The 27358-nt window shown below is 43.0% G+C and overlaps 4 protein-coding genes, 1 long non-coding RNA gene and 1 other non-coding gene across 11 annotated transcripts; 1 reads left to right on the top strand and 5 right to left on the bottom strand.

Moving 5' to 3' along the window:
* On the top strand, positions 1-25906 carry LOC127605064 (uncharacterized). Of its 2 annotated transcripts, XR_007963445.1 has the most exons (10): positions 1-164; positions 540-661; positions 16812-16938; positions 19406-19543; positions 20232-20378; positions 22656-23019; positions 23221-23262; positions 23340-23407; positions 24941-25219; positions 25334-25906. It is a non-coding gene; the product is annotated as an uncharacterized LOC127605064 (long non-coding RNA). The 2 variants fall into 2 exon arrangements; XR_007963444.1 differs by lacking the exon at positions 16812-16938 and having other exon boundaries at positions 5-164.
* On the bottom strand, positions 1403-6511 carry ppt2b (palmitoyl-protein thioesterase 2b). The gene is made up of 8 exons (XM_052072613.1): positions 6031-6511; positions 5312-5465; positions 4551-4646; positions 4344-4451; positions 3253-3336; positions 2971-3055; positions 2749-2803; positions 1403-2611 (listed from the first exon to the last, which is right to left on the bottom strand). The coding sequence occupies exons 1-8, from the start codon at positions 6220-6222 to the stop codon at positions 2468-2470; spliced, it is 918 nt and encodes a 305-aa protein (XP_051928573.1). The 5' UTR covers positions 6223-6511; the 3' UTR covers positions 1403-2467.
* Positions 6928-13958, bottom strand: cratb (carnitine O-acetyltransferase b). Of its 3 annotated transcripts, none has more exons than XM_052072566.1 (16): positions 13823-13958; positions 13532-13618; positions 12396-12620; positions 11963-12081; positions 11796-11849; positions 10922-11087; positions 10606-10780; positions 10171-10261; positions 9857-9944; positions 9683-9783; positions 9170-9289; positions 8753-8875; positions 8349-8484; positions 8200-8262; positions 7760-7897; positions 6928-7538 (listed from the first exon to the last, which is right to left on the bottom strand). In XM_052072566.1, exons 2-16 carry the CDS (start codon positions 13580-13582, stop codon positions 7335-7337), a joined length of 1854 nt encoding a protein of 617 aa, XP_051928526.1. In that variant the 5' UTR covers positions 13583-13618; positions 13823-13958; the 3' UTR covers positions 6928-7334. The 3 variants fall into 3 exon arrangements, with proteins under 3 accessions (XP_051928526.1, XP_051928525.1, XP_051928524.1); XM_052072565.1 differs by having other exon boundaries at positions 13689-13930; XM_052072564.1 differs by having other exon boundaries at positions 13532-13930.
* Positions 14241-21937, bottom strand: ppp1r18 (protein phosphatase 1, regulatory subunit 18). Of its 3 annotated transcripts, none has more exons than XM_052072531.1 (3): positions 19132-21937; positions 15401-15559; positions 14241-14952 (listed from the first exon to the last, which is right to left on the bottom strand). In XM_052072531.1, exons 1-3 carry the CDS (start codon positions 21856-21858, stop codon positions 14848-14850), a joined length of 2991 nt encoding a protein of 996 aa, XP_051928491.1. In that variant the 5' UTR covers positions 21859-21937; the 3' UTR covers positions 14241-14847. The 3 variants fall into 3 exon arrangements, with proteins under 3 accessions (XP_051928491.1, XP_051928493.1, XP_051928490.1); XM_052072533.1 differs by having other exon boundaries at positions 15343-15559; XM_052072530.1 differs by having other exon boundaries at positions 15311-15559.
* On the bottom strand, positions 24664-26799 carry nrm (nurim). The gene is made up of 4 exons (XM_052072620.1): positions 26464-26799; positions 25560-25753; positions 25306-25482; positions 24664-25228 (listed from the first exon to the last, which is right to left on the bottom strand). Exons 1-4 carry the CDS (start codon positions 26618-26620, stop codon positions 24914-24916), a joined length of 843 nt encoding a protein of 280 aa, XP_051928580.1. The 5' UTR covers positions 26621-26799; the 3' UTR covers positions 24664-24913.
* Positions 26210-26282, bottom strand: trnak-cuu (transfer RNA lysine (anticodon CUU)). Its single transcript has one exon. It is a non-coding gene; the product is annotated as a tRNA-Lys (tRNA).
* Positions 26800-27358: the final 559 nt, after the last annotated feature.

The raw sequence follows: 27358 nt of genomic DNA on the forward strand, positions 1-27358 counted from the left end.
AGCACCTGTAGAATGCTGGTGTCTGCTCTCCATGTGCTTTAGAAATTAAACAATTATTTATTCGTTGAGTGACAGTTGGTGTCACGAATGGTGAAGGATGTGGCAAAAGTTTCTTCAGCTTTCTACATAAAGAAGTACGGGACCAGTGCCGGCGCAGGGACGAGGTGAGGAGTCATTAGCATGCACCTATGACACCGAATAATGGTGATTATGAATTGGGCCGTTGGAAAAAATGGCTGTAGTGTCATGTGTTCATTCTGCCGACACGGCAAATCGCTCGCCATTGAATGTACTGTGTTGTGTAGCACGTGGAAGTTGTAAAGTATATCTATGGTGTCCTGGTCGTGGTCGGTTAATAAAACGTCACTTGCGGTAGCCGCAGTCGGTTCGGAAAGACTCGGAATGAATAATTAAAAGCCGATTTTAGCCGAACTGTGGTTGACAACTTCCAGAGGTGACGTGTATTTATTACAGGACAAATTACCAAGGGGAATAGGAATTGTAACACACTTAAACATCTTTGTGATATGACTTTACAGGTCTTGGACGTTTACTGGTTCCCAAGCATTTTCCTTTTGAACAAATTTCAGAACAAAGAGGTTGGAACAAGATGTTGGAGCAGCATGTCCATGAAGAACATCCACAGGAAGTCAGCTGACAGGTCAGAATCCAGTTACATGAAAATGTTTTTCTGCTGCTTCTACTCTGAGCTGTTTAGAACAATACAGAATAACGTTCATAAATACAGTATATACTAAAATAATATTCAGGCCGTTTTTTAAAATCCTGTACTATTTGTGTACCAACACATTGAGAGAATTGGACCACTCAAAGCACATGTTTAGAAGCTTTTAGAGTAAAGACGTTTAACACATCTCTCCAGTAGATTACACAACATTTTAGGACAATGTCAAAATAGCTGTATCTGTTTATAATACTAAAAAGTACAACTTTGTAACCTGTAGAGGCAGACGATGAACATAACATCCCTTCAAACCAAAACAGTTATGTAAATGAGTTTGTGCAAGCATACAGTACATGATACAAAGAATGCAAAATATTCCAACAAAATGACGTACAATTAAAAGCGTCAAACAGACCTTCCCATGTTCCCTTCTCGGTAAAATGTGTCCCTTTCATGCTTTCATTCATCTGTTGATAATTCCTTTTAGCAAGTCTAATACAAGTCCTTTTAAATCCACCCACGCTAAAAGTTCCTATGATGATCATCTTATTGACGGCCAATGTGCAAATCCTATCTGACAGAGGTGTCCAAGTATGCATTTCCTTAATACTGTACTGCACTCTGGCTATTCATTTCAAGGCTCTATCCTTCCATTGTTTGAGCATGATCATTAGCACTTATGGTATAAAGACACACAACACTGAGGCATGTAGGGGGAAATTTAAGGCGTCATCTACTAAAACGAGTCCTACTCATAATATAACTATAGTAAGTGACAAGATAACAGAAAAAAATCACAATATTTACCAAAAAGGAGAAAAAAAAACGTTAAGTAGGTGTAAGGCAATGACACAAGAAGACAGAATGTCACTCAGGCACTGCTGTGTCACTTTGTGCGTGACCAAGAATTACGACAGACACATGGAAATGATCCCTCTCAGATGTCCTCAACAATTCTTTCTGGAGTTGCTGCAAATAAATTATGCTTCGAGGGAATAGCTTAGATGCTGGTAAACCAATGCATTTGCAATTTTTAAAGGTGGTGTCGGTTGTTAGTTTGTGCTTTTGACGTGTTCCTTGCCTCCAAAAAAAACCCCAAATCTAAACGACTATGTAATATTTCAAAATTACAAACAACATAATTATGATTGCCATTGGACTACGAACTGTTGAGATTCACCTACAATGGGGCCTCGGTTTATGATGGCAGGCTAACAATATACAGTATGTCATTTTGAGGTTAAAAACAGCATGCAATGAACCAGTTTGCAATGATGACAGGCTTAGTTACAGCTGTACTTACTGATTTTTCTGAATTGTTTATATCGCTAGTTGAGAATTGATCTTTTTTTGCCTTCTTTTAATCCAAACATTTTCTCTACAATATAACATTTGGTTTTCGTCCCGGGCCGTGGAACAGTGGACTTTTAACAGGGTCTTCGTGGGTGCATGTGAGTTAGCCCAACCAGTCTACATGTGCTTTTGTGGATTTGGAGAAAGCATTCGAATTTGTTTGCTCAGCAGTGTAAGAATACTTTGTCACGTGGCACAGCAAGGCTATTGCTGTACTTGGTTTTAGTTTTTCCATTTGTTTTTGACTTGACTACTAGATCAGCAGAGATTAGCGATAGACCACGGCGCAGTCCGACTAACTTGGACTTGACTTGGATTAACTTAACTTGGATTGCGTCGCCGCTGAAGGAACATACCCCCATTGGCGTTCCGAGGACCCCCCATAATACCACATGGAGCTGATTTCATAAAAATGTTGACGTTTTGGCTCTAAACCAGCCACTTCTCCATGCAAGCGTGAAATACAGTCTCATTTGAGTGCCACCAGACATGTTGGACGTACGGAACAGAACACAGGATCAGGTCGCCACGAGCCGCTAGCGTCTTCAGACCAAAGATATCCTTTAAATAGACCTGGATCAAGAAAATTGAGTTTTTTAAAACAATTAGACTGCCACTTTAGTGTCATGCAAAGCACAATCCAATAAATAGCAATGGCGCAATATGAAAAATAAGCGGTGACGGCCAGACTGTGTCAACATTTTACTCACGCCTTGTCGTTGCATCTCAACAACGGTCTCATTGTCGTCGAAGAATCCAAACTGACTAAAAGACAAGCGGAACACAGAATGTGTGTGTGATCATCACATGAGTGTCATCTGTTCATCCACATGCAAAGAGGTCGGGGAAACAAGTATTCTCTGAAAACACTTTTTGACGTTAAAAGCAGAAGTAGTGTGTGGAAAAGAGTTTAGTCCAAACATTGAGCTCACCTGGACTGCCAGGGAGTGATGACTCCGTCATCTGGCCCTCCAACAAGCACCAGCTTGTTGAGTCTTAAGAAGTTGTTCTTCCATTCTGCGGGATGGAAAAGACATGTAGCTTTATTTTGTGTGCGTGTTTCCAAAAAAACGATATCTCCAAAGGACACGTTGTCGTTTCTGACTTTTGTGGTTACTGCTCAATGTGTGTCACGTGGTCAAAATCACTTGCAGGCAATCTGATCTCCACCTACTGAACCTCAGATTGAATTCAAAGAAGAGGAATTCGCTGACCTGTAGAATTTGGATTGGGTCTGTCGCTGTTGAGTAGGGCCAGATAATCGCTGCTGTTGGTGTACATGTCCCTGTGGTGGGGGTCTGGGGACAGAAAGAGTCAACAAATGTATCTACCGCATTCAAACGGTCTTTGGAAAGACACTCAAAAGCAGGGCTGAACCATTTTGAAAACTATTCTACTACAGTGGTACCTCTACTCACGAGATTAATTGGTTCCAGAAGAGATTTCCTAACTAGAAAATTTTGTAAGTAGAGACACGTTTTCTATGTAAATGCCCTAATCCGTTCTAAGCCACCCTCAAAATTCAGACAAATGTTTTCCAAAGCATAAAACTAAACTATGTAACAACTACATGTTACAAATTAGATCATTGCATTATAAATGAGAGTTGTGCAGAATGTAAAAAAAGCAAAGAATAAAGAATAAAAATGATGGTCATATAACTTTCAACTGCGTCCTCCTCGTTTTTTGCCCTCTTTAGTTCATGTTCGCTTTCAGAAGTGGTTTTTGCCTGGTGTTTTGTCACGAACCGATCCAAGGACGTTTGCTTTTGTCGGCTTGTAACGATCCTTCGAAAATGCCCAAGGCAAACATCAGCGTAGTAAGCGATCACCCGACTGGTGAAACTTTTTCTGGGTGATTCACATTTCCGTAAAATTATCGGAACACCTCATGGCCCGGGAGCTGAATGATGAGGATGCTGCATATTTATCTATCTACACACATATGGTCGAAACCCTTCGTAGCCAATGGGATGCCAGGATGATGCTCGGTAATAGCCAATGGCAAAGCAGCTATAAGTATGTTGCGTTCAGGAAACTCGGAGCTGCGAGTTGCAACTCAATACTGTATTTTTACCTTTCGTATCTTGAAATTTCTTTCATAACTAGAGGCAATATTTTCCTGTTGATGCGTTTCATAACTTGAAAACTTCAAATCAAGAGACGTTCGTTTGTAAGTAGAGGTACCACTTTACATTGCGATGTCTATTTTAATTCAATTATTTCTTCGGCCTTAATTTAAAGACTGACATGCGATCATTCAAAAGGTTAAGACAGGTACACGGTAGTTATAGTTTGGGTCGCACCATTCCAATAGTTGCAGATGGATACCCGCTGTCCTATGGATGTATAACAGAGATGGTACAAGTTGGACTTGACAAACTGAGGAAACAGGTACTTCAAGTAGTCTGTGTCTAAGAAAACAGAAATGCAGAAGGTGGGATGTTGATGGATGAGTTGGAGGAGCAACTTGCCACTGACCATTTGCGTCAAGTTTGGAAGAAGGAACTTACCGCCGTATTGTCCGGCCTGAGGCGAGGACAGCGAAATGAATGAATGTACATTGTGATTTGGCAAAGTGGACAATATCCCCCTGCAAATCAGTCCACCTGAAACAACATCAACAATATTGATGCCTCGGGCTTTGACATACTTTTAAGGAATGGAAGGCAGACGCACGAAAACGGCATCAATATGGAAAAAATATATATACAACAAATGTTAAGGACTGCTAGAACTCCTCAGAAAGCTGCAGAACTATTTTTTGCAGAGGATAAAGAATATATGCCTCTGAATATTATTGTTGCTATATATAAACTGCTGTATTTTGTAAGAGTTGCAGCTGACAATGATGACGTTTAAACAAAATACAAGTGAATAACAGAAAAAAAGGAATGTTCCCTTTAAAAAAATGCTGCTTTCATTTTACTGCTTTATTTTACTTTTATTTTATCATAACACGGTAAGGGAAAAAAATAACTAAAATAAAAGCACATGAGGTAAAAACCTGATAAGCTTCCCTTTTAGAAAATGTCAATGTGGACTTCGTGGGAAATTCCAGCCTGTGGTTAAATGGAAACAAACGCTTGCTTTTACGACTGGCAGCCATTTTGTAAATGAACACTTTCAGCTAGCATTGTCATTCAGAGGTCAGCTTTTGCAGAAATGATACCGTAACTACTGAACATGCCACGACCACTTTTATCATCTAAAATAAATAGTAAATGTGTGACTAGGACATACTGTACACACATACACACACACACACACACACCCTGAGAGTAGCAGATAAAATGGACTCCTTCCGCAGAGTTTTGCATGATGGGATAAACGGCTGCCTTGAAACCCTCCACCTGCTTCCACATGGGCTGCAGGCTGGAACCTCGGTCAAACAAGTCAATCACGGTCACATTTGTTCCAGGATGAGACTGAAAAAAGAGGAAAGGACAAAATGTTTTTTTAAAAGAGGGCATATAGGGCTAACTAAAGATGATTTTAAATAATCGATTAATCTGGCCATTAAAAAAAACAATTAAACGGACAACACAACAGTACATTATCTCAAAACAGAAAATGCGCAAGCACAAATTATTTATGATTCGGCTAGTTTGGGCCCGAAACCTGTCAGAAAATATGCCAAAAAAAAAAGAAAGAAAGAAAAACAGGTACAGTACAGGTTGCAAATGTTTTGATTCAACACAAAGATAATCTATCTGCTTTCACGGAGGACTACATAAATCATCGTTTAGAGGATTTGGACAATTTTAAACTAAACCAGGTCTGAAGGATTATTTGACTCCGACATAAAAATATTAATTAATTTGATAATCGATTATTGTACCACGAGGCATGTGAAGTTTGCACGCATGCGGCACACGGGTTTTAATAGCGATGGTTCCTCTCAGGAATAGTTTCTTGATCCCATCGAGATGGTGATTGCTGCCGACCAGAATAAGTCAACCATCGTCGCTTAATTACATTTTAAGAACCCACCTCGTTAATGAAGCGCTGGAGATTCTTAAAATCTCCCGAGCTGTCGAACAAGCCGTGCACGATGATCACCGGCTTGAAGGCGACCGCGGCAGCCCACAGACACGCACCGAGCAGCGGCCACATGAGGCGGGCTGCCCCGCCGCTACTTTCCCTTTTCCAGATTATCGAATCGGTCACAAATCCTTTCATCATATCAATAAATAGTCGGAATAAATCCGTGCGCTATTAAAATTGAGAGGTCTTAAAAAATAATCAAAATAATCATCATCATAAAAGTTGAAATTCGCTCCATTCCCGGCTCCCTCAGCCCTGAGAAGTACGACGGGACTTCTACATAGTTTTTTTTCTCAACCGACATATGCTTTAATAAATAAAAATCCCTTCAGAATTTACAGTTCGACGACTCGGTGGTAAACAACGCCGCGAGGTTGCAGCCCAGCGAGCACGAAATGTTGTTTATTTGTTCCGGTCTAAATTTACACGTCACGTTACGCTAAAACGCCACTTCCTGTTTGGATCCAGCCAGCACGGAAGTCCGCGATTTAAGAGCATTAAAGCTTTTAATCGAAATATGTTGTGGTTTAAATACTTAGTACACAAACTGTCATGTAATTTGTCGTAGAGGCTTTGTTTTACTGGTTGACGTTTTAATGAAGCATTCATTCGCAGTACAGCTTGTCAAGAAACTGATAGATCAGATGATTGATGTATAATCGCCATGCCACAATTGTGATCAGACGCTCAACGTTTATGTAGTCTGCTGTGAATACTGTTAAGTTGGATGAGTTTGTAAAAATTTGGAAGTTTAGTAGAAGAATTTGAGAGACCTGGCCCAAACTCCCATCAAATACTTTGATGACGTACAACACGGCTGTGGGTCAAACGACGATCACCTCATCAATGAGCAATAACTTGAGCTTTATTAACCAAATAAGCAAGTTGTGCACAAACATGCCCAACGTAGTGGGCCACACTAGTTTAATTCAAGCAACAGCACCATTTGTTACCATCAACATGTCTTTTCCAAATTTTGGTCCTTCACAACCACACCAAATGACATACAAAATCTGAATTGACGTGGTTACAGCGAATCTTCCTGTATATACAAACGCTATGGCGGTGATTAATGATTAATTCATAAAGTGTCGACATGATTTCTTTTCACACAAAGTGAAATGTGTGCACATGTGAAGGTGACATATACACAAAAAATCTACAATAGCCCTTCATAAACACTTTTGTGAGTTTGCTGTATGAATGATGATGAGGAGTGAAAACTGGAATGCCCTTAGTCTGCCGCAGCCCTACACAGTAGGCTCCAGTAGCTCGTGCAGTTGGCACAGCGTCTCCCTCACGGCGACGCCCAGCGTTTCTGCATTTGTCTCCTCGCAACAGTTGAAGGCAGTTATCGAAAAGTGGACGTGGTCAGACTGTGGGTTGTAACATATGGCGTAACCATCAGGGACCAGAGGACCGAAACACATCACGCTGTCTGTGTTTGCGGGCACCTAAGGGGGAAAAGACAGTGACCGTGACCATCGCGTCATCATAGGTTTATCACCTCCTATGCTTTAAATAATTATACATTCCCCAAAAATACAATAACAACCCGGTAACTTGGATAAGTCATGCTAGCCACGTACTGTAGCAGCCGAGGTATACTCTGGACTGGTTACTTGTCAACCGCAAGGGAAGCAATTGAAAATACTTTTGACAAACATGCCCGCACCTGCCCCGTTCGGAGTTTCCAATGAGTAGCCAGACCATAGGCAGTATCCATGAAGATTTTAGGCACGCTCAGTCCTTCTTCGATGGCCTGTAACTTGAGCCCCAGCAGGTGGCGGTCAATGCCGTGTCCTTTAAGTACCTGCAATAGAGTCCAAGTAGGGACATTTTACTGGTCACAGATGCAGAAGTGCAACCTTGACCTAAAAGTCGAATTTGGTCCGTGGCCATGCTCGTAACTGAGCGTCAGTTGGTGTGAGTGTTCTCATTTTGTGTGTTGGACCATTTTACCTCAACAATGACTCGCTTAAAGTGGATTGGCGAATGTGGTATGACATTCATAAATGATAATGGCTCCAAACCCCATAAGTTAGGGCACTTTTATGTCAGGGTATCACTGTATTAGAATAATCATTGATTGACATTTTTGAAAAGCTTGGTTACCTGGTTCGTCAGAGCAGAGTAAGCGTCAATAGCTTCTGTCAACAGCTGGAGCTTTGCTTCACGCTGCAGCGCAAGACAAAAGAAGTGAAAAATGTCCTCATGACAATCCCAAGAGAAGCGTTTGAAATGAAACAGCCCCGTTTGCTCACCGACACGGACGGATCAACAAAGGCGAGGATGAATTTAAGCATCTGGCTTGATGGCGAGCGGATGTAATCGGTCCTTCCTTTCCGAAACATCCTCTGAGAGGCGATGTCGCAGGTGGCGCACACGTCGCCATGAACTCTACACAAACAGGGAAACATCTCCGAATACCAAACTGCTGATGTACTTTATTTTTCAGTCTTTTAACTTTTTCTTGCTTATGATTTAACCGTAATAGAGGAAGAGTGTCAAGGCAACGAGCCCACTCACGTGAGCTGTAAAACTAGCACAAGCTAACCCCTTCTACTGTCTATTAGGTACTCATGAAAAACGTTTTTCGTGTCTGTAGTTTGAAGAGGTGTACAGCCGAATTGTCCGCAAATGTTTTTCAAATATCAATTCCCTTTACCTGTAGTACGCCAGCTGCAGTGCCACCTGGATGAAGGAGTTGGGACTCAGTTTGTGCTGCTTGGGAAGGTCTTTGCCAAACTTCGTAAAGTTGAAAACGTTCACATCCAGGTCGTTGATCAGTCTGGAGCGACATTTTTTTATTTTTTTTGGTGAATGGAATTTTTATAAATTAGCAGTGATTTAACTTTAACAAACAAAAAAAATGTAAACATGTTAGCTATTTGTCTCAAAGGGCTGGCGAGGGCGAAAAAAAAACTGGGCCAAAGAGAGCTGTCTTTTTTGTCAAGCTTTCATTTGCGGCCGTCACTTTGGATTTCAAAACAAAAGATCTGGTTGGCAATGCGCAGTGAGACAAGTTTTCTTATCATCTTCGGCAGCAAACACTTAAAACCGTTTTCCGAGTTATGCAACTTACATATCAAGGTTCTGCTTAGCATTCTCGATGTCTCGCTTGATTTCTCTGTCAATATGGAAGTAAAGCTTCTTTGGCATTGGAAGAGGGACCAGTGGTGCTCTCGTTGGATCCGGATTCTCACTGCAGAAAGTAAAATAAGCGATTGCTCATAGATAGAGTAAATCGACATACACAAAGAGTAAATGTATGAATCGAAACTTTGTATCAACAATTTTTTTCCTCCATATCAAAAAGCGTTATAACTGAGAATGAACAGTACATTCATTCACTCTTTTATTCCCATGACGTATAAATATGTCAACCCACTACGACTGCCTACCATTGACGTATATATACACGTCATGTCCTTTTGATATTTTTGCGTCGTAGAGCGCCGATGGGTTTCACGCAGCCTTTGACTTAGGATCAGACTTTGCACAAATCACTATATATAGCATCAGTAATAATTATTATTTTAACAAAGAAATGATCAAGCTAAGAAAAAAAAATGTTAGGAGAACACAGCTTCAATACCAGTTGCGAAGGATATAATCCAGCAAGGTCGCTATTGGCGGACCTTCAGCTGTGGCTTGTTCATACAGGAGACCCCAGGAGCCGTCCTCGCCGATTACAAACTGCACAAAATCGACAAAGCAGCGATGCGTTCAACGTTTGGCTTTGGCGAAGATGAGCCGCTTGGCCACTCACCTGTAGAGTTTTGTCAAACCAACGGTTGCCACTGTTGGAGAAGGTCCCGCCTCCGTGCAGGACCTGGGCCGCTTTGCGGCTGGCGTATCTGTCAATCAAAAAATTCCCGGCTTCTTGAATGGATATTCCTTCAAACGATATTCAAAGTGCTTGCAGAATTTTATTTCGGGCAGTCTTTCCATTGCTAATGATGGCATACTGCATGTTGCCATGGTGGTAAACACCAGACGCATAAGCATCTAGGTGTTGGGTTTCTCGGGGGTGGGGGGAAGAATTGGGAATTTACCACTTGGCGTGTGTGTATGTGGACATACTTTTCATCCGATATCCTCATAACCGGAGAATCCAGACATAGCGAGAAAAGTCCTCTCTCGATGGCCTGCACTGATTCCCGGTTCAATTTATCTGGGGTGAGACAAGAGTATAAAAAGGACAAAGAGCCAAGTAGATAAGATGAAGTTAAATAGGGAGTCACAAAAAAGGAAGAAAAAAAATATTCGGAAATTTAGCATATTGAAATTGTGAAGGATAGCTTCATGTGTGGTACCGTCTCCACAACTTCTTCTCACCATTTCACAATTTAAAATTCATTGTCATCGTCCATTCGTTTTCACTACGTTTGTATTGCACATCGATAACTGATAAAATGGGGAAAATTGAAAAAAAAAAAAAAATCCAGACAAGTGCAAACAAGTTGCATGGCAAAATTTGGTGGCATCCTACAAGGTCTGCCCGGTCATATTTTCTACCTCTCTGCAGGCGGTTGTACGCCTGGCCCCATGTATGGCGATGCTCGCTTGTCAGGATGCCCATCGGCTCCTTGTCCGTCTTCCAGGACTGAGACCTGATCCGCAGCAGCTGCCCGTGAATCTGGCTCTCGGTCAGACGGGACCCGTCGCTGTTGTACAACTCCAGCTGGAAAAACTAGACGGCAAAAGTTTGCATCTTTTCCGACATGATTTTTTTTCGTCTTGGCATTTGTAGCGACTTTTCAATATTTATTCGGCATAACAGCGTTATGTGGCATAAATCAGCAGGAAAAATAGTAAGCTCAGCTTTGCTGACCTGGTAGTTCCTGACTACGGTGATGTGCGTTGGCGATCGTCGGGAGGTGCCGTAGTGAGCGACGTAATCGTGCTTGGGCCCCGGGATGCGGCAGGAAGAGAAGAGCAGCGGATAGAGCGCCATGCACAGAGGCCTGCCTCGCATGTACTCCAAGGGCAGCCGGCCACTTAAGACACAAACACAAATCGGTCGTTTGATTTTTACGATAATCATTCCCCAAAGTTTTTATTTTTCCATTCCAAGTATATCATATCACTGAAGTTGTTTTTAGAAATAAATAATCAAATCTGCCATTCATTCCAATCATTGAAGTAACATTAAATGCCAAGCACCAATCCTTAACGTATTTGGGAAAGCAGACATTTGCTTTCATACACGATCACATTTCAAACAAAAACAATTTGTTTTAATAGACGGTATTGTTATGCAGCCAAATCGTTTTACCCAAATTGCATCAAGACGCTAATCAATCAACAGCTCCCAATAAATGACCCGTACTGAAATATTATGCACATCGCTACACAATGGCTTTATCCCCAGGCTGAGCGTGTATAAGCGTTCACGTTTGCAAACGATGAGAGCCGGGTTGACCAAATAAACGTGTCCCCAAATGACTTGTTTTCCTAAAACAAAGAGCTCATATTCCCGCCGAGCTTTTCAAAACCAAAGTATTTGCGGCAGGGATACTATTACAAAAGCAGGGCCGAAGGTCAGCGCACACAAATAGCAATGCGACAGATTACGCGTTGATTAGAGGATTACCGCAAGCCCGAGTGTCGTTCACTACCCGTTGGAAATATGAATCAACGTCAGCTCATCAAACCGTTCAAAACACGAAGCGGCATCATTCGCTCATTTCACGGATAAGACTCACGCGTCAAGTTTGGCCTTGAATTCAAGCACCGCTACAATCACCTTGGAAGCAAACCTGAAAGGAAACATAGTTTATGATTAGTTTACACAAGACGACTACCTTCAATTATGACCTACTTTTTATTCAGTTGTCTAAAGCAGCGTTGAGTGCAGTTCGTGTTTACTCACACGAGTTGGCTCCTCCAGCCATTGTAATCTCGTCTGGGGAGAGATATGGCCGGGTTGGAGTGCACGGGCAGCGGCAGTCGACTTTCCAAGTAGGCCCACTGCACCCACCAGTCTGTGATCTACAGGGAACATACACATAAACGCAGCTGTTTCAAACCCTTGTAAATTGTCCCATTTTGTACCATCGCGGTGCGTACCCGTTATCGAAAAGCGCAACGGGTTGATGCAACTTTGTTTTGTTTAGCGCCCATAGTGAGGGACAGCGGTCACTACAGTGGACACCTTATCATGTTGTCAGATTACTGGGTGCCTGAAAGGGGGTAAGCCGCGGCGTTGGCATATTCAAATTGCAGCATTCTCCGTGCTTCACCGACACATCAATCGACAGCATGTGTCATGCTTCCCCAGTGAGATCCAGCTGAAAATCACGCACCCAGTTCTCTGTGTTTCTGGCCCTCTTTTCCAAGCCCCTCTGAAGCTCCGCACCCAGACCACCACGCTTGGCAAACTCGCGCATCACTCGGCGGGTGTGTGCGAGCTCCTCGGGGGGTATGAGGGGCTCCAAGCCTCTCATGTAGGCCTGTAGGGTCTGATTCAGGGGGGGCACCGGCTGCGGGGGCACCATGGTGGACATGCTCAGCTCCTGCCTGGATGTCACCTGAAAGAGAAGTGAGAAGTTTTACCGTTGTTTTTCCCCCCCGCCATTCACAATTGAGTCAAACTAATTGTAATATGAATTTTATTAGTTGCCGTTTGATCATTCTGTACATGTTATGAATCGGTGTTTCATTTTATATATTTGAATGACTTTGTGGTAGTTGTTGTGTACGCCCAGCAGTAAGGTCGTCAAAACAAAAGCACCTCAAACTTGGCTGAATGACAATCAAACGACATGATCGGATAAGCCACATGTTTATATTTAGACCGGTCCTCTTGCCTCCATTTGCGGCATTCATTTATTTAAAAATGGCGTAACTAACATTTATTCATTCATGTTATATTTCTCTATTGTACGTGTTTGATTAATTGGTTTTAAATATAAAATACGTTTTTCTGTTAAATAATTGGTTATGTAGTCAAATAACTACTGGTTACTCTAAAATGGTTCAATGATTTTGTTGTTTACGATGATACTAGTGCAGCGTGTTATACCGGAGACAAATTCCTTGTGTGTTGTACATACTTGGCCAATAAAGATGATTCTGATTCTGAAAAATTGACATTTAATAAGATAAAAATATTTATTTATTATAAAAAGAAAAATCACAATTCAATACTGATCATTTTTATGTTACTTTTTTTAATTTTAAAAGTTGGTTGATCGTAAAAGAGGAAACACCAAAATAAACGATTTTTCAAAAAAGATTTGCTTTTAAAAAAAGATTGTGCTTGTCCTAAATTAGAATCAAATCAATTCTAAGTGGTGTATTTATCCCCCCACCCCAAAGAAAAAAAGTTTGCGTTCACATTCAAAACTTTATTTACAAACCCATTTGTCCCGACTTTGTTAAAACACACACCATTCACAGACACACAAAGACTTGCACACGCGTCTGTATAAAGACTTACACGCGTGAGCCATAGTCTGCACGCCCCCGCTTGGATTTTGCTGGAAATCATGTTTCTTCCAAATCAAGCCTGCAGCCGCCTTTGCATCTGTCGGAGGTATTCAGCACATGAAGCAAAAACGTAAAAAGTCCTCGGCCTACAGATCCGCCCCTCGCACCCTTTAGCACAGTCGTTGAGGGTTCCGATGATTAAAAAGTGAGCCGTGCTCCATCGAGGATGTGCAAGAGAGTCTTCATCGATCAAGTAGAGTCCAGTTGAAAACGCAGAGAGAAAGAACAACGCCGGACCTACCCTCTCGGCGTCGGTGTGATTTCAGGAGTGTACAAGCAAAGCCTCACGTACCAAAGTGAAGTCTCGGGGCAAGTCTGCGCACGTGTTGACGTCAAAAGTGGTTTCCGTAAACGGAGATATGAAAACTAGTTGCAGTACCTCGTTATTCCGTTACGTGTCGCTGTTTCGCCGGAAGAAGGAAGAACACAACAATGACGTGTTCCACACACAAAATGGACAGCTTTAACCATCTACTTACAGGAAAGTGCATGTACTCGTGTTAAAGCTGTCTGTAAAAAGTAGTATTACTGATTGAACTCCTTTACTTAAGTTATTGAAGATTGCAGCATTTCGCTTTTGAGGGAGCACGACCAAAGACGTGCGCGCACACACACACACACACACACGCACATGCACAAAATGAAAAGAACAACAGAAAAAAGGTTTTAAATATTTATTCAATTTTTTTCAAGCAAGCCGTTTCAAAAAATAAAAACTCATTTGTGCAGTTTCTGTCCAGACTTTATGCATGTTACTCCCGTCAAACATGTTCATTTACAAACAAAAAGTACTAAATACTGTAGGTGTAAATAATACACAGCCACGCAAATCTGCTGTTGCCTTCTTTCTTAGTTTTTGCCACTTCCCTGTGACAAAATATTAAAATAACACTCCCTCACTTCTTTTCATTTAAAGAATAGCCACAAATAAAAACATGTCAACTGATCTTCATACCATGTGTGCGGGTTCACTATATCAAGCAGGCACAAGGCACTCAGATGAGATAAACATCACTGATTGACTGACTTCATATCAGAAATTGAAATCCTATCAAATATATTAACTACAGAATAAAACCATTTTCATTTTTTGCATAGACAAGTGATCTTTTGCCACAGAGCACCAAAAGCAGCTGGTGAACTAAGACCTTGACATTATGTGCCATACATTCACATTTGTCCCCTGAAAAATAAAGCTAAATATAAACCGCTGCTATCCACAGCAGGAAACAAACTGTACATCATCACTACACAGACTGAGATGACTCATTTCAAATGATCGAATGGAACATTCAATAACCTCCGAAAGCCTGATTGCTTCGCACGGGCATTTTGGCGAGGTGAGTGGCGTCTACCAAGGGCACGACTCATCTGGAAAAGATAAGGGGGATGGGAGGGAAATAATGTTCAGTTTCAGAATAGTATATCACAGAATAGTATCACCCTTACAGTACTTTATATCACTCTACTTTTCATTTTTAGACACGGAGGTAGAATTTCTTTCACCGCATACCTCCTGACTTTCCAGCATTTCTCTCAATGACACACGCACACTCACAGCCGACAACGAGGCGCTCTAAAGTGGCCACACAAGCGGACTATAGGAAGGGAAGATGCATTTTCTGGGTGTAGGCATAGCTTGCTAGCTAAAGATCACAACTGGGCTAATCGCAGATGCAAATATTGGTTCTCTCTTAAAAGCCCAAAAATGACAAATCTGTGATTACACCTTATGTTTTTTGAGAAGGGGGTGACACTGACCCACTCTTAGACCCCGTCCCAATGCAGTCCCCAAATTTCTTGAGCATTTGGACACGACCTCTCCATCCGCTTCCCCTTCTTCATCCTGTGACTCTTCTCCCTGCGGTGTCTCGGTCCTCCCAGTTTCATGGGGGTAGGGGGTGGAAACAAACATGGAGGTCTCGGAAGGATACTCGCACACTTGCTCGAGTCGGTCCTCATTGAAACACACCTTCCCCTGTTAACACAGAAAGGTACAAAGTAAATGTCTTTATTTACCATTTTCGCAGATTTCTTTTTTTAACCTATTCTCCTTGACTTGCCCCAAAAAAAATGCATATGGTTGCTCTATGCAAGTGAGGTAAAACTGCAATACCGCTGTAATCCTTGACATTCAAAAAGGCAAGTATTCTAGGTTGGGAAAAAAAAACAAAAATGACTTATCACAACAGGGTATTACACTGCAGAGTTTGGACAGACAGGTTTACCTTTCCATCTTCCCCTGAGACTGTCTGCAAGGGCCTAAGGATAATAGCTGTGCATTAGCATGGCAGGACGAATCATAGTGAGGCAAAGGAAGCTTATCCCAGCACCCTCAACCTTATTAACCTTTCACCAAAACAGCAGAGGGTCTTGACAGAAACAGTCAGGTCAGTGTTGAAACCGACACCCGCAAAAGGCAATATTATTTTCAAAATCCTGTCAGTAAAACAAAGACTGATAGAGTGTGAGAAGCATGAAGAGGAGAAAAAGCAAGAATCGGAGAGGACCAACCCGTCACACCCTGCTGTGACTTGACGCCATAGTTCAGAGAGGTTAAGCCTGAGTTAAAGTATACAAAGCCCATCAGGCATGTGTGAGCCAGTCTCAACGTACAGTAGCTTTACTATCACCGGCTAAAGAGATTGCAATTTGCAAAAACAGAAAGTATGTTGGAATGTTGCTTCGTAGTAAAACAGCTTTGTTCTTGTCTTCCATTTTCAATACAAGCTAAGCTAGTTTTGGGCAAAACAAGTTGCCATTTTTGAGGGAGGGGGCTGTTTTGTGGTGTGACCACAAAATAGGTGTGCTGTATTTTGCTCAGTAAAAGTTTGGGAAACACTGTTTTCAGTAATATTTTACCCGAAGTAATTGTCATGCAAGAAAATAAAAGTATCTCAGTGAAATTATTAATCGAATCTATAGTGCACGCAACCATTTTCCCAAAGGCAAGGGCGTAACAGGCAAAATCTGATACGGAGCGACTTTGTCTCATTCTGTGTTGACAAGGGTTACTTTTGTTGTCGTACTTATGGACATGCTGAGTACTCGCACCCGGCCTATTGTCGCACAATTTATAACGCCTATCATAGTGCATCTGCATTACTGTTTGAGGTCATAGAAACTTGCCCCACCTCTTTTTGTAGCTGTCTAGTATTCTCTATAGTTCAGTAAAATAATAAAGAGAAGTGAGGTTTGAATGAGGAACTGAGGCTCCGTTTCTGTTTTAGCAATTCACATCTTTATTTTCCAACTCATAATGACGCACCGAGCTACAGATATGATGGGCTTTCAACTCCTTGACATGAGCACCTCTACTGGAATTCCTTTGCACAGTTCAAGGACACCATTGCAACGGTAAAAAATATACAAAGAAAGATTTATATAGGAAAGCTGAACAGGAACATCGGTGCAAGGGAAAGAGGAAGAAGTCTGCGAAAGAAGTCTACACACAGGGCAAATACTTGTAAAGTTTTTTTTTTTTTTGCCCAGACATGCACTGGTTTTAATTTGATTGAACAAAAGTCAAACCGTTGAACACCGCTCGATTGCGGTAAACACCAGCGTTGCCTAGCATGGACTTGAAAGACCTTCAATTTGCAAAAACAAGAATTTGCTTGACAGGCAGGAGGGAGGAAGAGCTCAACATTGTGGCCTTTCAAATGTTCACTCTATCATTACCAGTGTTGGGCAACTTTCCAATATGAAACACATTATTAGTTAGCATTAGCATGTTGATATAATGCTAATATTACAGCTAATGTTATTAGTTACTGTCATTTCAAATGACATTAGTTCTGGTTCGGCCATTTTTTTTGTAAAGCATGAAATGTAGCTTTAATAAATCACAACCATACAGAAGCAACAGACTGCATGTATTTATGTATTTTCAGTACCGCTTGTCCTCATGAGAGTCATGAGTTAGCTGGAGCCTATCTCAGCTGACACGAGACAAGAAGTTGGCTACACCTGTTGAGTTGAGTTGAACTGATTTTGAAGCCTGAAACTAAATAGTAAAAACCGCAAGGAAAAACGTGAATATCGACATGCCAGGCACTCTGTGCTACTGGGCAGGCGTGGAGGGTCTTCTTTGGTGTTCCGCTGATTGCTGACCATGTTACGTTTTAATCGTGTTGGAAGGCAGGACTTAAAAAGGAATAACGCTGTGGCTGAGTGGCTGATAAAATACTGGTTGATTTTAAAACACAGTATTGTATGATATGATGTCATTTGGAGAGTAGAAAATTTCTTCAGATAGAGGAGTTGGCAAACATGCAGGAGTTATTTAGAAACAGCATGTAAAACATGGATTATCAGTGATCAACATCATTTCCTGGGCGTTTCGTACCGTCGACATTGCTGTCATTTAATAGGTTCACGGTTCACTATTACAAAGCGAGCAAAGTGGCAAAAGCAGATCTCAGAGTGGGTTTGGTGGCTAAGAATCATGATGCCGTGCTTGATAAGGCTTTAACCAGCTTAAGTCTGTCTCTGTGTTTGGGCCTTTCAATCAAGAGGGATGTTCTCCCAGTGAAAGGAGATTCCACTCAACAAAAAGAGACAAGACAAGGCAGGTGACGCAAAATGTGGTTTCCCCTGTCTCAAATTCATCCTGATGATCCCATCCGGGTCACGTATAAAATACATAATATATGACATGACCAATGACAGTAGATGTTGGCCATACAACACAGTTGCCCTTGAGATTTTTTTCCTACCTGAAATAGTTTACGGCGCTTTTTACTGACTTTTTACTGCCTCAGCATGACTGTTTCAGAGCAAATGAGGCGCCATCGTTTTAGCAATAGCAATTACTGAGAAACTCCTCTACAACAAAATCTACATGGGTAAAAAAAATACCCCCTAGTGTGAAAAAATCTTCATTCATTAACACCATTCCCACTCTCCTGCCCCCCATACAACGAAAAAAAAACCCTGTTGCGTGATACAAAATCTTTTTCTCTGCTCTTGCCTCGCGATGAGATTCACTAAAACGAAGTCTGATGCAACAGCGACCTCTACTGCTTCGTTCGGAAACGGCAACAGCAGCCACCACAATGGTTTACACATGGGCAGTAATCCAGGAAGTATTTGTTATTGTTAGTTTCAGACGCAGCAAGAACGTTGCATTGCTAAAATTGCTACAAAACGGACATTTGGATGTCAAGCAGCTAAGACAAGAAGAGCTCTGACGCTGGAAGAGAGGGTAAAAGTGATCAAAATGAAAGACGGAGGAAGCAAAATAAGACATTATCCAAGAAATTATCAGTGAAAGTGAATGCTGATTGTAAATTTCGCAATTTCTTTCCCTTTTTTTCTTTCTACAATGACTACATGAAGTGTCAAATAAGTGTATACTCATACTTATGCACTAATGGAATAAAAATAAAGAGTACACATATGTTTGTGTGTGCGTGTACACGTGTGTGTGTGTGTGTGTATTTACATCTGAGATCAAATTTGCTAGAGTGAAAAACCCACTGTTGCGAAAAAATTCTTGCTGCAAACATGATTTCGTTGTAGAGCAGTTTCACTGTACTCCACACTTACCCTTTTCGGAGTCCCTTTGCTTCTAACGAGACATGACTTCTCCAGGTTCTGATATCCGCCAATCACTTCAATTTCTTCCACTGACGGATATTTCTTCTTCGCGGGCTCGGCCGCAGCCGAGGTTGTCTGGTTTTGTTGGGTCAGCTGGGGTATTTTTGTATTGGCGCATGCAGCTGGGTTGGACGGCGTTATAGATCCGGTTGTTCTTCCCGTTGCGGTGGGCTTTTTGGGGGTGATTGTAATGGTGGCCCCTCTCTTCACGTGACCCCCCGAGGCACTGCGAATGGAGAAGAATGTCGGCGACGGCGATGGAGAGGCAGCAGGAGATGGAGGACACGGCGAGGAGGCTGGAGTCGGTGCGCAGTCAGAGGGCTTCAGCGATTTGTCCGGCGATTGGCTCCTGAGTTGCGAGGTATTAATTGGGTTTGGTTGTTTAAGAAGAGATGTTGGCGAAAAAATCCGTCGGGGACACACTTTGGGGTTAATTTCTGGTGTTTCTTTGACCATCTCCTCAGCTTGATGCTTTCTGAATCCTTTGCTTTGGGGTCCTTTTGCTTCTTTGAAAAAAGTGTTTGATGTTGAGGCAACATGTTGGGACTGCAGCACTTCCTGCTCTTTGAGACGAAACTGCTCAATTGGAAGTGGCATGGTCTTCAGCCCACCGGCATCTTCTCCCGAGAACACTTTACCATCCCCCTTTTGTGCATCTGACGTGAGGAGGGGCTTCACCTTAATAAGATGTACCGATGAAACGTCCACATTCCTCTCTCTCAAACACAAGCCCGACCTCGAGCCCACCGTCTCCAAATTGTAGATCCGGCTCATCGCTGCGAGGGAGTTGGGATGCGGCGGCGAGGGTGAGGGAGCTTGCGCTGGATCAATGGATGGTGTGTAACCCTCGACTTCCTTCTCGGGGTCCTCCGTGTCGCTTCGCTCTCGTTCTCTTTCCCCACGATGGTGTTGGGTCCCGTGTTGTGTCACTTGCTCTTCCGCATGTTTCAAAGTGTCACGCTCATCGTCAGTTGCTTGAAGGAATAATTTGCCGCAGTTTTCCGAGGGAGCATTGGCGAAGGCGCTACCTACTTCCTCTTCACCAACAGTGGGTGAGTCGAGGACAGAAACAGGAAGCGGAGGGCAGTTTTTCAACACATCGACTTCCTGCGTGATGTCAAACACAGGCCCGGATGTCTGCACCGCCGTGTCTGCTTCACTACTCTGTGTTGCAGTCGTCCTCTTCTGCAAAGGAGGTACGGATTCCCATCCTTTCTCCTTTTCAGTCCCCCTCTCCTCACAGGTGTCCCCTTCTGTCCGTGCACCAGAAATGCATTTATTTTCATCCCCGTTCACGCCCTGCGCCTTCTTCTGACTTAATCTCTCCTGCTCTTTTTGTCTAATTTTCTCTCGAAGGGATTCAATGCGGCTCAAGGGCTTGCCAATCCTCCAACTATCTCTCCTCTCAACTCCTTGCCCGTCTCCGGAGTCTTTACCTTCCTTGCTTCGACCCGTGGTCTTCTTTCTCGCCATCTCCTCCGCAACATAAAACACGGTCCTAGGGATCTGGATCTCCAGGGGCCCTGGAGGGTTCCCCAAAGGAGGGATGCCTTTTGGAGATCTGGGGGTTTCATCATAAGCAGCCATCTCATGACGTGCCCCTTGCTTGCACTCGATCCTATAGGATCCTACAGGATCCCCTTTCTCGTTGTTGTAATCGGTTGCGTCCACAATTTTTTCTATTTTACTGATAAGTTCTTCCGTGTGATGGGACAAAACGTCCCAGTCCGCCCCTCTGTCTGCAACAGTACTGAGCAGACCGGAGCCCTCTGCCTGGTCTGATTCCAGCCGACAGCAACTCTGTGCAGCGCATGGGCCTGTAAAAGCCTCCGTTTTCTCGAATGCATCCGTTTTGCCACAAAGTTGTCCTTCGGAATATCCTCCCGGGTCAGAATCTTTCTCTGAAGTGATATCCCATTTAAAAGCTTTCTCCGGGAGTCTCCGCGACTCTTTTTCGGCCATCCGCGCCTTGCCATCTTGCCTTATTGGTATCCTTCTAGCAAACGAAATCCCCTCTGCGCTTTTTAAAGATGCCATTGCAAAACCTTCTCGATCTTCCTCACTTGCCATGCCCGTGGCCCTCCTTTCAACGGGGTCTAAATTCTTGACTTCGGTTCTGTTTTGGAATCCCATCCCAGTCTCATTTCTTTTCTGTATTGCATCAGTCTGATCTTTGTTTCTAAATTGCCCATCCTTAAGATTTCCAAACTTGTCTTTGTCGAAGAGTCGCACACAGCCCATTTTGCACTTTGCTGGTATTTCCTTCCCTAATCCTGCCCCGCTCCTGTCTGAATATATCCTCTCACGTGGTTTCCTTTCAAAGTACCCATCTGGGTCCAAGCCATTTTCCTTCGGACAGACGACCCTATCAGAGAAGCTGAATGAGCGTTTTGGCACACCTTTGAGCGGCACGTTTCTCCCATCGGATGACCCCCCGTCATCATTTTCCCTTGAATTTTTCCTCCTCCCGGGCCTAAGGAAATTATCGGAGCTTTTCGATCTGGATGGAGGCTTACGGAGCTCCCCAAATTTAGTGAGCAGCTGGCTCACTCTCCCTCCCCTTTCATAAAACACATTGTCGTCCAAGCTGTTCTTTCTATTATCCTTAATCACCGTGGCCTGGCCGCATGATCTTTCTTTTTCTTTGGAGCTCTCTTTTTCCCTCACCCGCGACATTTCAGTCCTGAGTTCCGTGGTCAAGTGCTCCCGCTTTGCATCCGAGGTGCACTTAACGCCGTCCTCTCTCCCAGCGTTTTTGACTCCTCCCGCGCCCGAAGACCGCTCCTCGATGCTCGCCGTGGGCTTGATGATCAGAACATCCGAAGCTCGGATCTCGGTCACGCTCGCTCCCCCTGCCAGGATCTCCCTGAGGTCCATCTTCATGCCCCTCTTTCCTTGCAAGTCCTCCTCAGGCCGCTCCATTTCCGTCTCCCTCCATTTTGTTCTGATCTCATCACTGCTTCTGCGGTTCTGTTCGATGATGATGATATTGTCCGCACGGATGGTTCGAAGACAAGGGACGAGGGGGGTAAATGAATTAGCTGAATCTCTTTCATTTTCCTCCTTTGGGAATTCTTTCACATCTTTAACTGATGTGCCTTTTTCCCAAATCTCCCCGTTATTCTCTCTCCCTTGACTCCTGTCTCTGCTCCTCTCCTTGTCTCGTCCTTCACTCAAATCTCGAAATCTCTCAATTTTATGTTCGATATTTCTTCCTCTTCCGCTCTCCCCGTCATGACCCCTTAGGGGTAGTTTGTCCTTTTCCCGCTCTTTTACCTCCAACTCATTGCCCCTCTCAGGGTAGCCCACATCCCCTTCCTTGACCTTCTTCCACAGACTCTGCGTGCGTATAAATGGGTTTTCATGAAGCGGAACTATGGTTTCCACAGAGACCTGACTCACTGATTTAAGGTCTACATCCATCCATTGGCTTGGATCTGGACTGAGTGATGGTTCATTTGCCTGACTGACAGTTCCAGCGTTCTCTGGATCACTGAATACATCCGAGGGAGGTTGAGCTTCCACCGGCAGGACAGCGATGTCTCGCTCCTTCTCGCGGTCGACCAGGATTTCCTGTTTTGCCTTCCTCCGCTGGATGATCCCTCGCTTCCAGGCTGGCATGCTGGCAAACTTCTCCTCTTCTTCTTTTTCTCGCCTTCCTCGCTCCTCTTCCTCTCTTCTCTTTCTCTCCAACAGGAGTTGCTTCCATTCCGGAAGAGAGGAGACAGACATAACAAGAAGAGCGGCTGTTTTTTTTGTTTTTTGTTTTTTTTTCGCCGAAACGGGTGCGTGTCCTGGACTCTGTGACTGGGGTGCAGAAAGGAGAAGTTTAATTCAGTTAAGTCACTTCTTCACCATCAAGATGAGATTATTTATGTTAGCAGCGTGGTACAAAAGTACGTTATTTTATCTAGGGTTTTTTTTTAAATTTGCATACTTGTTATCATGGCAAATAGACAGAATTACTAATAGGAATCAAGATTGACCTTTAAGGTACAGTCGACAGCATATAAATCTATTCATCCTTTTCTTTTCTAGAGCACTTGACTTCATAAGGCCTCAGTTGAGTCTCCACGAGAGGTGAGGTAAACCCTGATTGCCAATCAATGGAAGGGCAAATATTGACAATCATTCACGATTGTTTTGAACATGTGGAGGGGAAGCTGCAGTACCCAGAAAAGACCCACGCAAGCAAGTCGGAACTGCGATGTTGACGTGCGAACCAGTAGGTTCTGAACATCATAATGAATAAATTACCATCACTCCAATATAATTGTTTGTACCATTTCCCTTTTATGCCAACCAATCGCAATGCTATGACGTCACACTTAAACAATCTAACAAGATGTTAGGACAACTGATGTGCATAACAAAAATAATAAGTAATAAAATCAGCCCAATCAAAGACAATTATGCTCACTTCTAATTTACACTTTTTTTTATTACATTGTGCAAGTGATCATAATGTTCTCGTAGGCGTAATGAAACATTGCGGCTAATTATTTGACAGGTTCCTAACACCTGACTGTCCATCTGCATACAGAGTCAAATTGTCACCATAACAACACATTTCTCTTTTAGTTCCCATATTAAAGATACTTACAAAAATCTTGCTTTGTCTTCGGCCGACTATTGCTGGATCCACTTTGCTTCTCCAAACAAATACATCTCTGCAGGATCACCCCAAAAAAAAAAAAAAAACACCACCCCTGCCCCGCCAAAAAATATATAAATAAACAGTCAGTCGTACTTTTTGGTTCCACTCAGAACCAACGAAGTGCCAGAGCACGGCACCATCATTGGAGTGCAGTAAATATTTTCTGGTCCAAAGCACCAGGACGCTAATCCGATAATTACGTTCAAGTCCATCAGAAGAGTTAAGTGGCAAGCACCATATTGTGGGACCTAAGAAAGGCGTTTAAAGAGCACGGCCGTCTGCCCGGGCTCTAACCTCCCCATCCCCACTTCACACACACATACACACACACACACACACACACACACACACACACACACACGCCTCATCCCTTTGCCTAATTGGAGGAGATCAAGGATGGAGGAGGTCGAGGGGGGGGCAGAGCTGAAGGAGTAACTGGCAGAAAGAATCAAGATCAGGATTGGAGCCAAACAATTCCGTTGTTAATATCTATGAGAGTTTTTGCAAAAAATACTCATTTTATTTTTAAGTAGACGTGTAGTCTACTTTAAAAATGTATCTGATGCAGTTGATTTTATTTTAATGCGAAAACCTGACAAAATCAAATTTCTTCCGGTGATCCTTAATGTGCTCAATGTACATGACACACATCTGTGGGTTCCAAAGTATGTTTATTTTCATAATACAATTCAAGGTTGAATTTGAATTTGGGTCAAGGTTTTGAAGGAAAAATAACAAAAAGATTTAAAAAAAATTTTTTTTAACTCATTCACTCCCAAAGACGTTTTTAAACGTCTTTTCAGACTTGGCTGGTACTGAATGAGTTAATGACAGCCAATTAATCACATCCGCCATTAGCCAACCAACATGAAATAATCCACTAATACTGAAAAGGAAAAAAAAAAAGAATGGTTCATATTTTAGAACCGGACCCTCCTTTGGTGAAAGCGCAAATTGACTAATACATCAAGAAGGTGCAAAAAGGTCACGGAGGGTCTTCCAAGTCCAGTAAACCAGTCAGTTTTAAGACTGTTTTGTGTTACATTGGCTTCAGCTCACAGCAGCATAATTATTTCACTTGTCCTTGTGATTGCTGTCCAGGCTGGGGGTTGGGCCTTTGACCCAGTACGGCTCCGTAAAGAGCTGCACCTTGCGGCTAAGATGGTCGCAAACGAAAGCTAAATCCTGTTTGTCCAGCGGGTGTGCCAGCGCCAGGTAGACTGACAACGTTAATGCCAGCAGCAGCCTGTCCAGGGATAAAGCCGGCAGGAGCCACAACACAACGCCTAGCTCCAGGCACACCGGATGGCGGAAGTGAGAGAGGAAGCGTTGAGCTTGAGACGACTTGTAGGACAAGGGGTCCCCCAGGCCTAAACACTGGTAATACACCTATGCAAGAAGAGATAGCGTGGCAAAAATGAATCAAGCGGAATTTGCAAAAAAAAAAAAATCTAATCTTAGTTTACCTGCTTAATGCCCAACAATTCTGGGTAGTCAAACATCATGAGGATGGTGCAGATGATGGCCCAGCAGAAGAAGTGCACCGTGAAACAGAGCAGAGGGAACCAGACACTCCAAGGTGCTTGGCGCACTGACCACAGACAGGGGGCGCCAGTTACAGGCTGCCAAGAATGCATCAGGATCTAACCAGTGGAAAGAGGAGAACTTTGCAAAATGACTACCAAGGCTCCCAGTTGTCATCTGGCGTGTGCTGCGGTACCTGGAGAGTCAGTGCGGTGGTGAAGCAGTATGTGGTTCTGTTCAGGGAGCCCAGGATGGACTGACAGGCCTGTTTGACAGGTGGCCATGCGAGCAGACTGTGTTGCAAGGTGAAGAGAGCCAGCAGAGTCACATCCACGCCCAGAGACTTGAGGACAGAGCTGTCCCGTAGTGCCTCTGACCATGGTATGGAGTCTTGTATGGTGAGTAAACGGATTTAAAAAAAAAAGAAAAAGATCAAACCTAAGCATGTGGTCAAGCAGTTTATGCACAAAAAAAACACGAGAGCAGCGCTGTAGCTAAACAATAAAACAAAAGAAGAGTGTTTTGTTTAAGTGGAGCCTGAAATACGCAACCCAGTGTGTGTGAATACTGTGCTGAAAATCAAACAGTAAGAAAACAACTTGTACAGTACTATAAAGGTCGCAATATTTTTTAAGGCAACATTATATCACCCTCACTCACCCACCTCACTGTCACATCATTGCTTTTAATGTTCCAATAACTGGTGTCTTTTAAGTCCATTCGTGTTTTATATACTGTGTGTGTGTGTATGTGTGTTATATATATATATATAATTAGTCGAATTGATAGACGTCGACCAACATTAAAAACTCATGGGCGTAACAATGACAGATAGACAAAACATTTCGCCCAACGTGGGGCTCGAACCCACGACCCTGAGATTAAGAGTCTCATGCTCTACCGACTGAGCTAGCCGGGCGTATATGTGATATACTTTACGAAATTGACTACTACCATAACCAATTTCAACAATTCGTAAGTTGTAATAACGCACGATCGGCACAGACGTGCAAAAACTAATCGTGCACGCGTCCACCACGACGACGTTTCACCCGTAAAAGTTTACGATAGCTTGCAAGCGACACTAACAGAAAACTTACCTTGGCACAGTATCGTGTCTCCGGTGATGTTATGGTAAATAGCTCGGAATGATAGAAAGCGAATAAAATCCGCGCCGGATATGAAGACGAAGCCAAAGTTGAGCAAAGTGACCGTGCACAGAGCACAGCCACGGACCGTGACTGACGCCATTTCCATCACTCTTTATGTTCATTTCCACAGTGCTGTCTTCCGGGACGGGAAGGAGTGGGAGTTGCAGAGAGCGCCACGTGGGGGCGCCATAACAATGTTGTAAAAGCGAACATTTTTTGGCGAGAGTTCATACGAAACAACATCCAGGCATCCATTTCCCGAATCACTTATCCTCACATCCGTGTGAAAATAGACGCTTCAGTGCAGTCGACCCTCGCAATTCGCAGGCAATAGGGCTCGGGTGGGCCCGCAAATAGCGTTGTCGCCCATTGAAATGCATTGGAAAAGTGACTAAAAAGTGCGTGGATATGCAAACCGCGAATACCGACCTGTTTGACGACATATTCAAAACAAGCAAGGCCTTGAAAACATACATCACGCGCTATACGTACCTCTAAAAAATAGAATATTGTAGAAAAATGCATTGACTTGTCTTGTTCAGTTCATTAAGTCAAACACAGATTTATTGAACCTGAAGGAAAGTATGTTTCAGTCATTATCATTATGTGATGTTGCTGTTTGTTGTCAGAGGTGATCTAAAAAAATACAAAAATGTAACACTTTCTAATCACTCCTGGGAGTGGACATATTGCAGGCAAAAATGAAACAAGGCGCAACATTGTATACTTTCTTTTATGTACAATAATCTTCTCTTCTAACAAAGTCAAAGTTGCATCCAGAGCACTCTGTGTGATAGCTTTTGTTCAATGAAACTCTGAAAATGATGACAGAAAGCTGTTAACA

The sequence above is a fragment of the Hippocampus zosterae genome, chromosome 7, assembly GCF_025434085.1.
Source record: "Hippocampus zosterae strain Florida chromosome 7, ASM2543408v3, whole genome shotgun sequence".
In the NCBI taxonomy this organism is placed as follows: Eukaryota; Metazoa; Chordata; class Actinopteri; order Syngnathiformes; family Syngnathidae; genus Hippocampus; species Hippocampus zosterae.

What these genes read in the sequence shown, in the direction of transcription:
- cratb (XM_052072566.1), bottom strand. Translation starts at nt 13,582, where the DNA reads ATGATTTCCAGCAAAATCCAAGCGGGGGCGTGCAGACTATGGCTCACG. An exon ending in CCAGAAACACAGAGAACTGG is followed by an intron (nt 12,082 to 12,395) that starts GTGCGTGATTTT and finishes TGTTCCCTGTAG; the next exon opens with ATCACAGACTGGTGGGTGCA. An exon ending in GGCTGGAGGAGCCAACTCGT is followed by an intron (nt 11,850 to 11,962) that starts GTGAGTAAACAC and finishes GTTTCCTTTCAG; the next exon opens with GTTTGCTTCCAAGGTGATTG.
- ppt2b (XM_052072613.1), bottom strand. Translation starts at nt 6,222, where the DNA reads ATGATGAAAGGATTTGTGACCGATTCGATAATCTGGAAAAGGGAAAGT. An exon ending in TCCAGCGCTTCATTAACGAG is followed by an intron (nt 5,466 to 6,030) that starts GTGGGTTCTTAA and finishes CTCTTTTTTCAG; the next exon opens with TCTCATCCTGGAACAAATGT. An exon ending in TTTTATCTGCTACTCTCAGG is followed by an intron (nt 4,647 to 5,311) that starts GTGTGTGTGTGT and finishes ATGTTGTTTCAG; the next exon opens with GTGGACTGATTTGCAGGGGG.
- nrm (XM_052072620.1), bottom strand. Translation starts at nt 26,620, where the DNA reads ATGGAAATGGCGTCAGTCACGGTCCGTGGCTGTGCTCTGTGCACGGTC. An exon ending in CCACCGCACTGACTCTCCAG is followed by an intron (nt 25,483 to 25,559) that starts GTACCGCAGCAC and finishes TCCACTGGTTAG; the next exon opens with ATCCTGATGCATTCTTGGCA. An exon ending in AATTGTTGGGCATTAAGCAG is followed by an intron (nt 25,229 to 25,305) that starts GTAAACTAAGAT and finishes CTTCTTGCATAG; the next exon opens with GTGTATTACCAGTGTTTAGG.
- ppp1r18 (XM_052072530.1), bottom strand. Translation starts at nt 21,858, where the DNA reads ATGTCGCGGGTGAGGGAAAAAGAGAGCTCCAAAGAAAAAGAAAGATCA. An exon ending in GCAAAGGGACTCCGAAAAGG is followed by an intron (nt 15,560 to 19,131) that starts GTAAGTGTGGAG and finishes CTGTGTTAACAG; the next exon opens with GGGAAGGTGTGTTTCAATGA. An exon ending in CCCTTCTCAAAAAACATAAG is followed by an intron (nt 14,953 to 15,310) that starts GTGTAATCACAG and finishes TATCTTTTCCAG; the next exon opens with ATGAGTCGTGCCCTTGGTAG.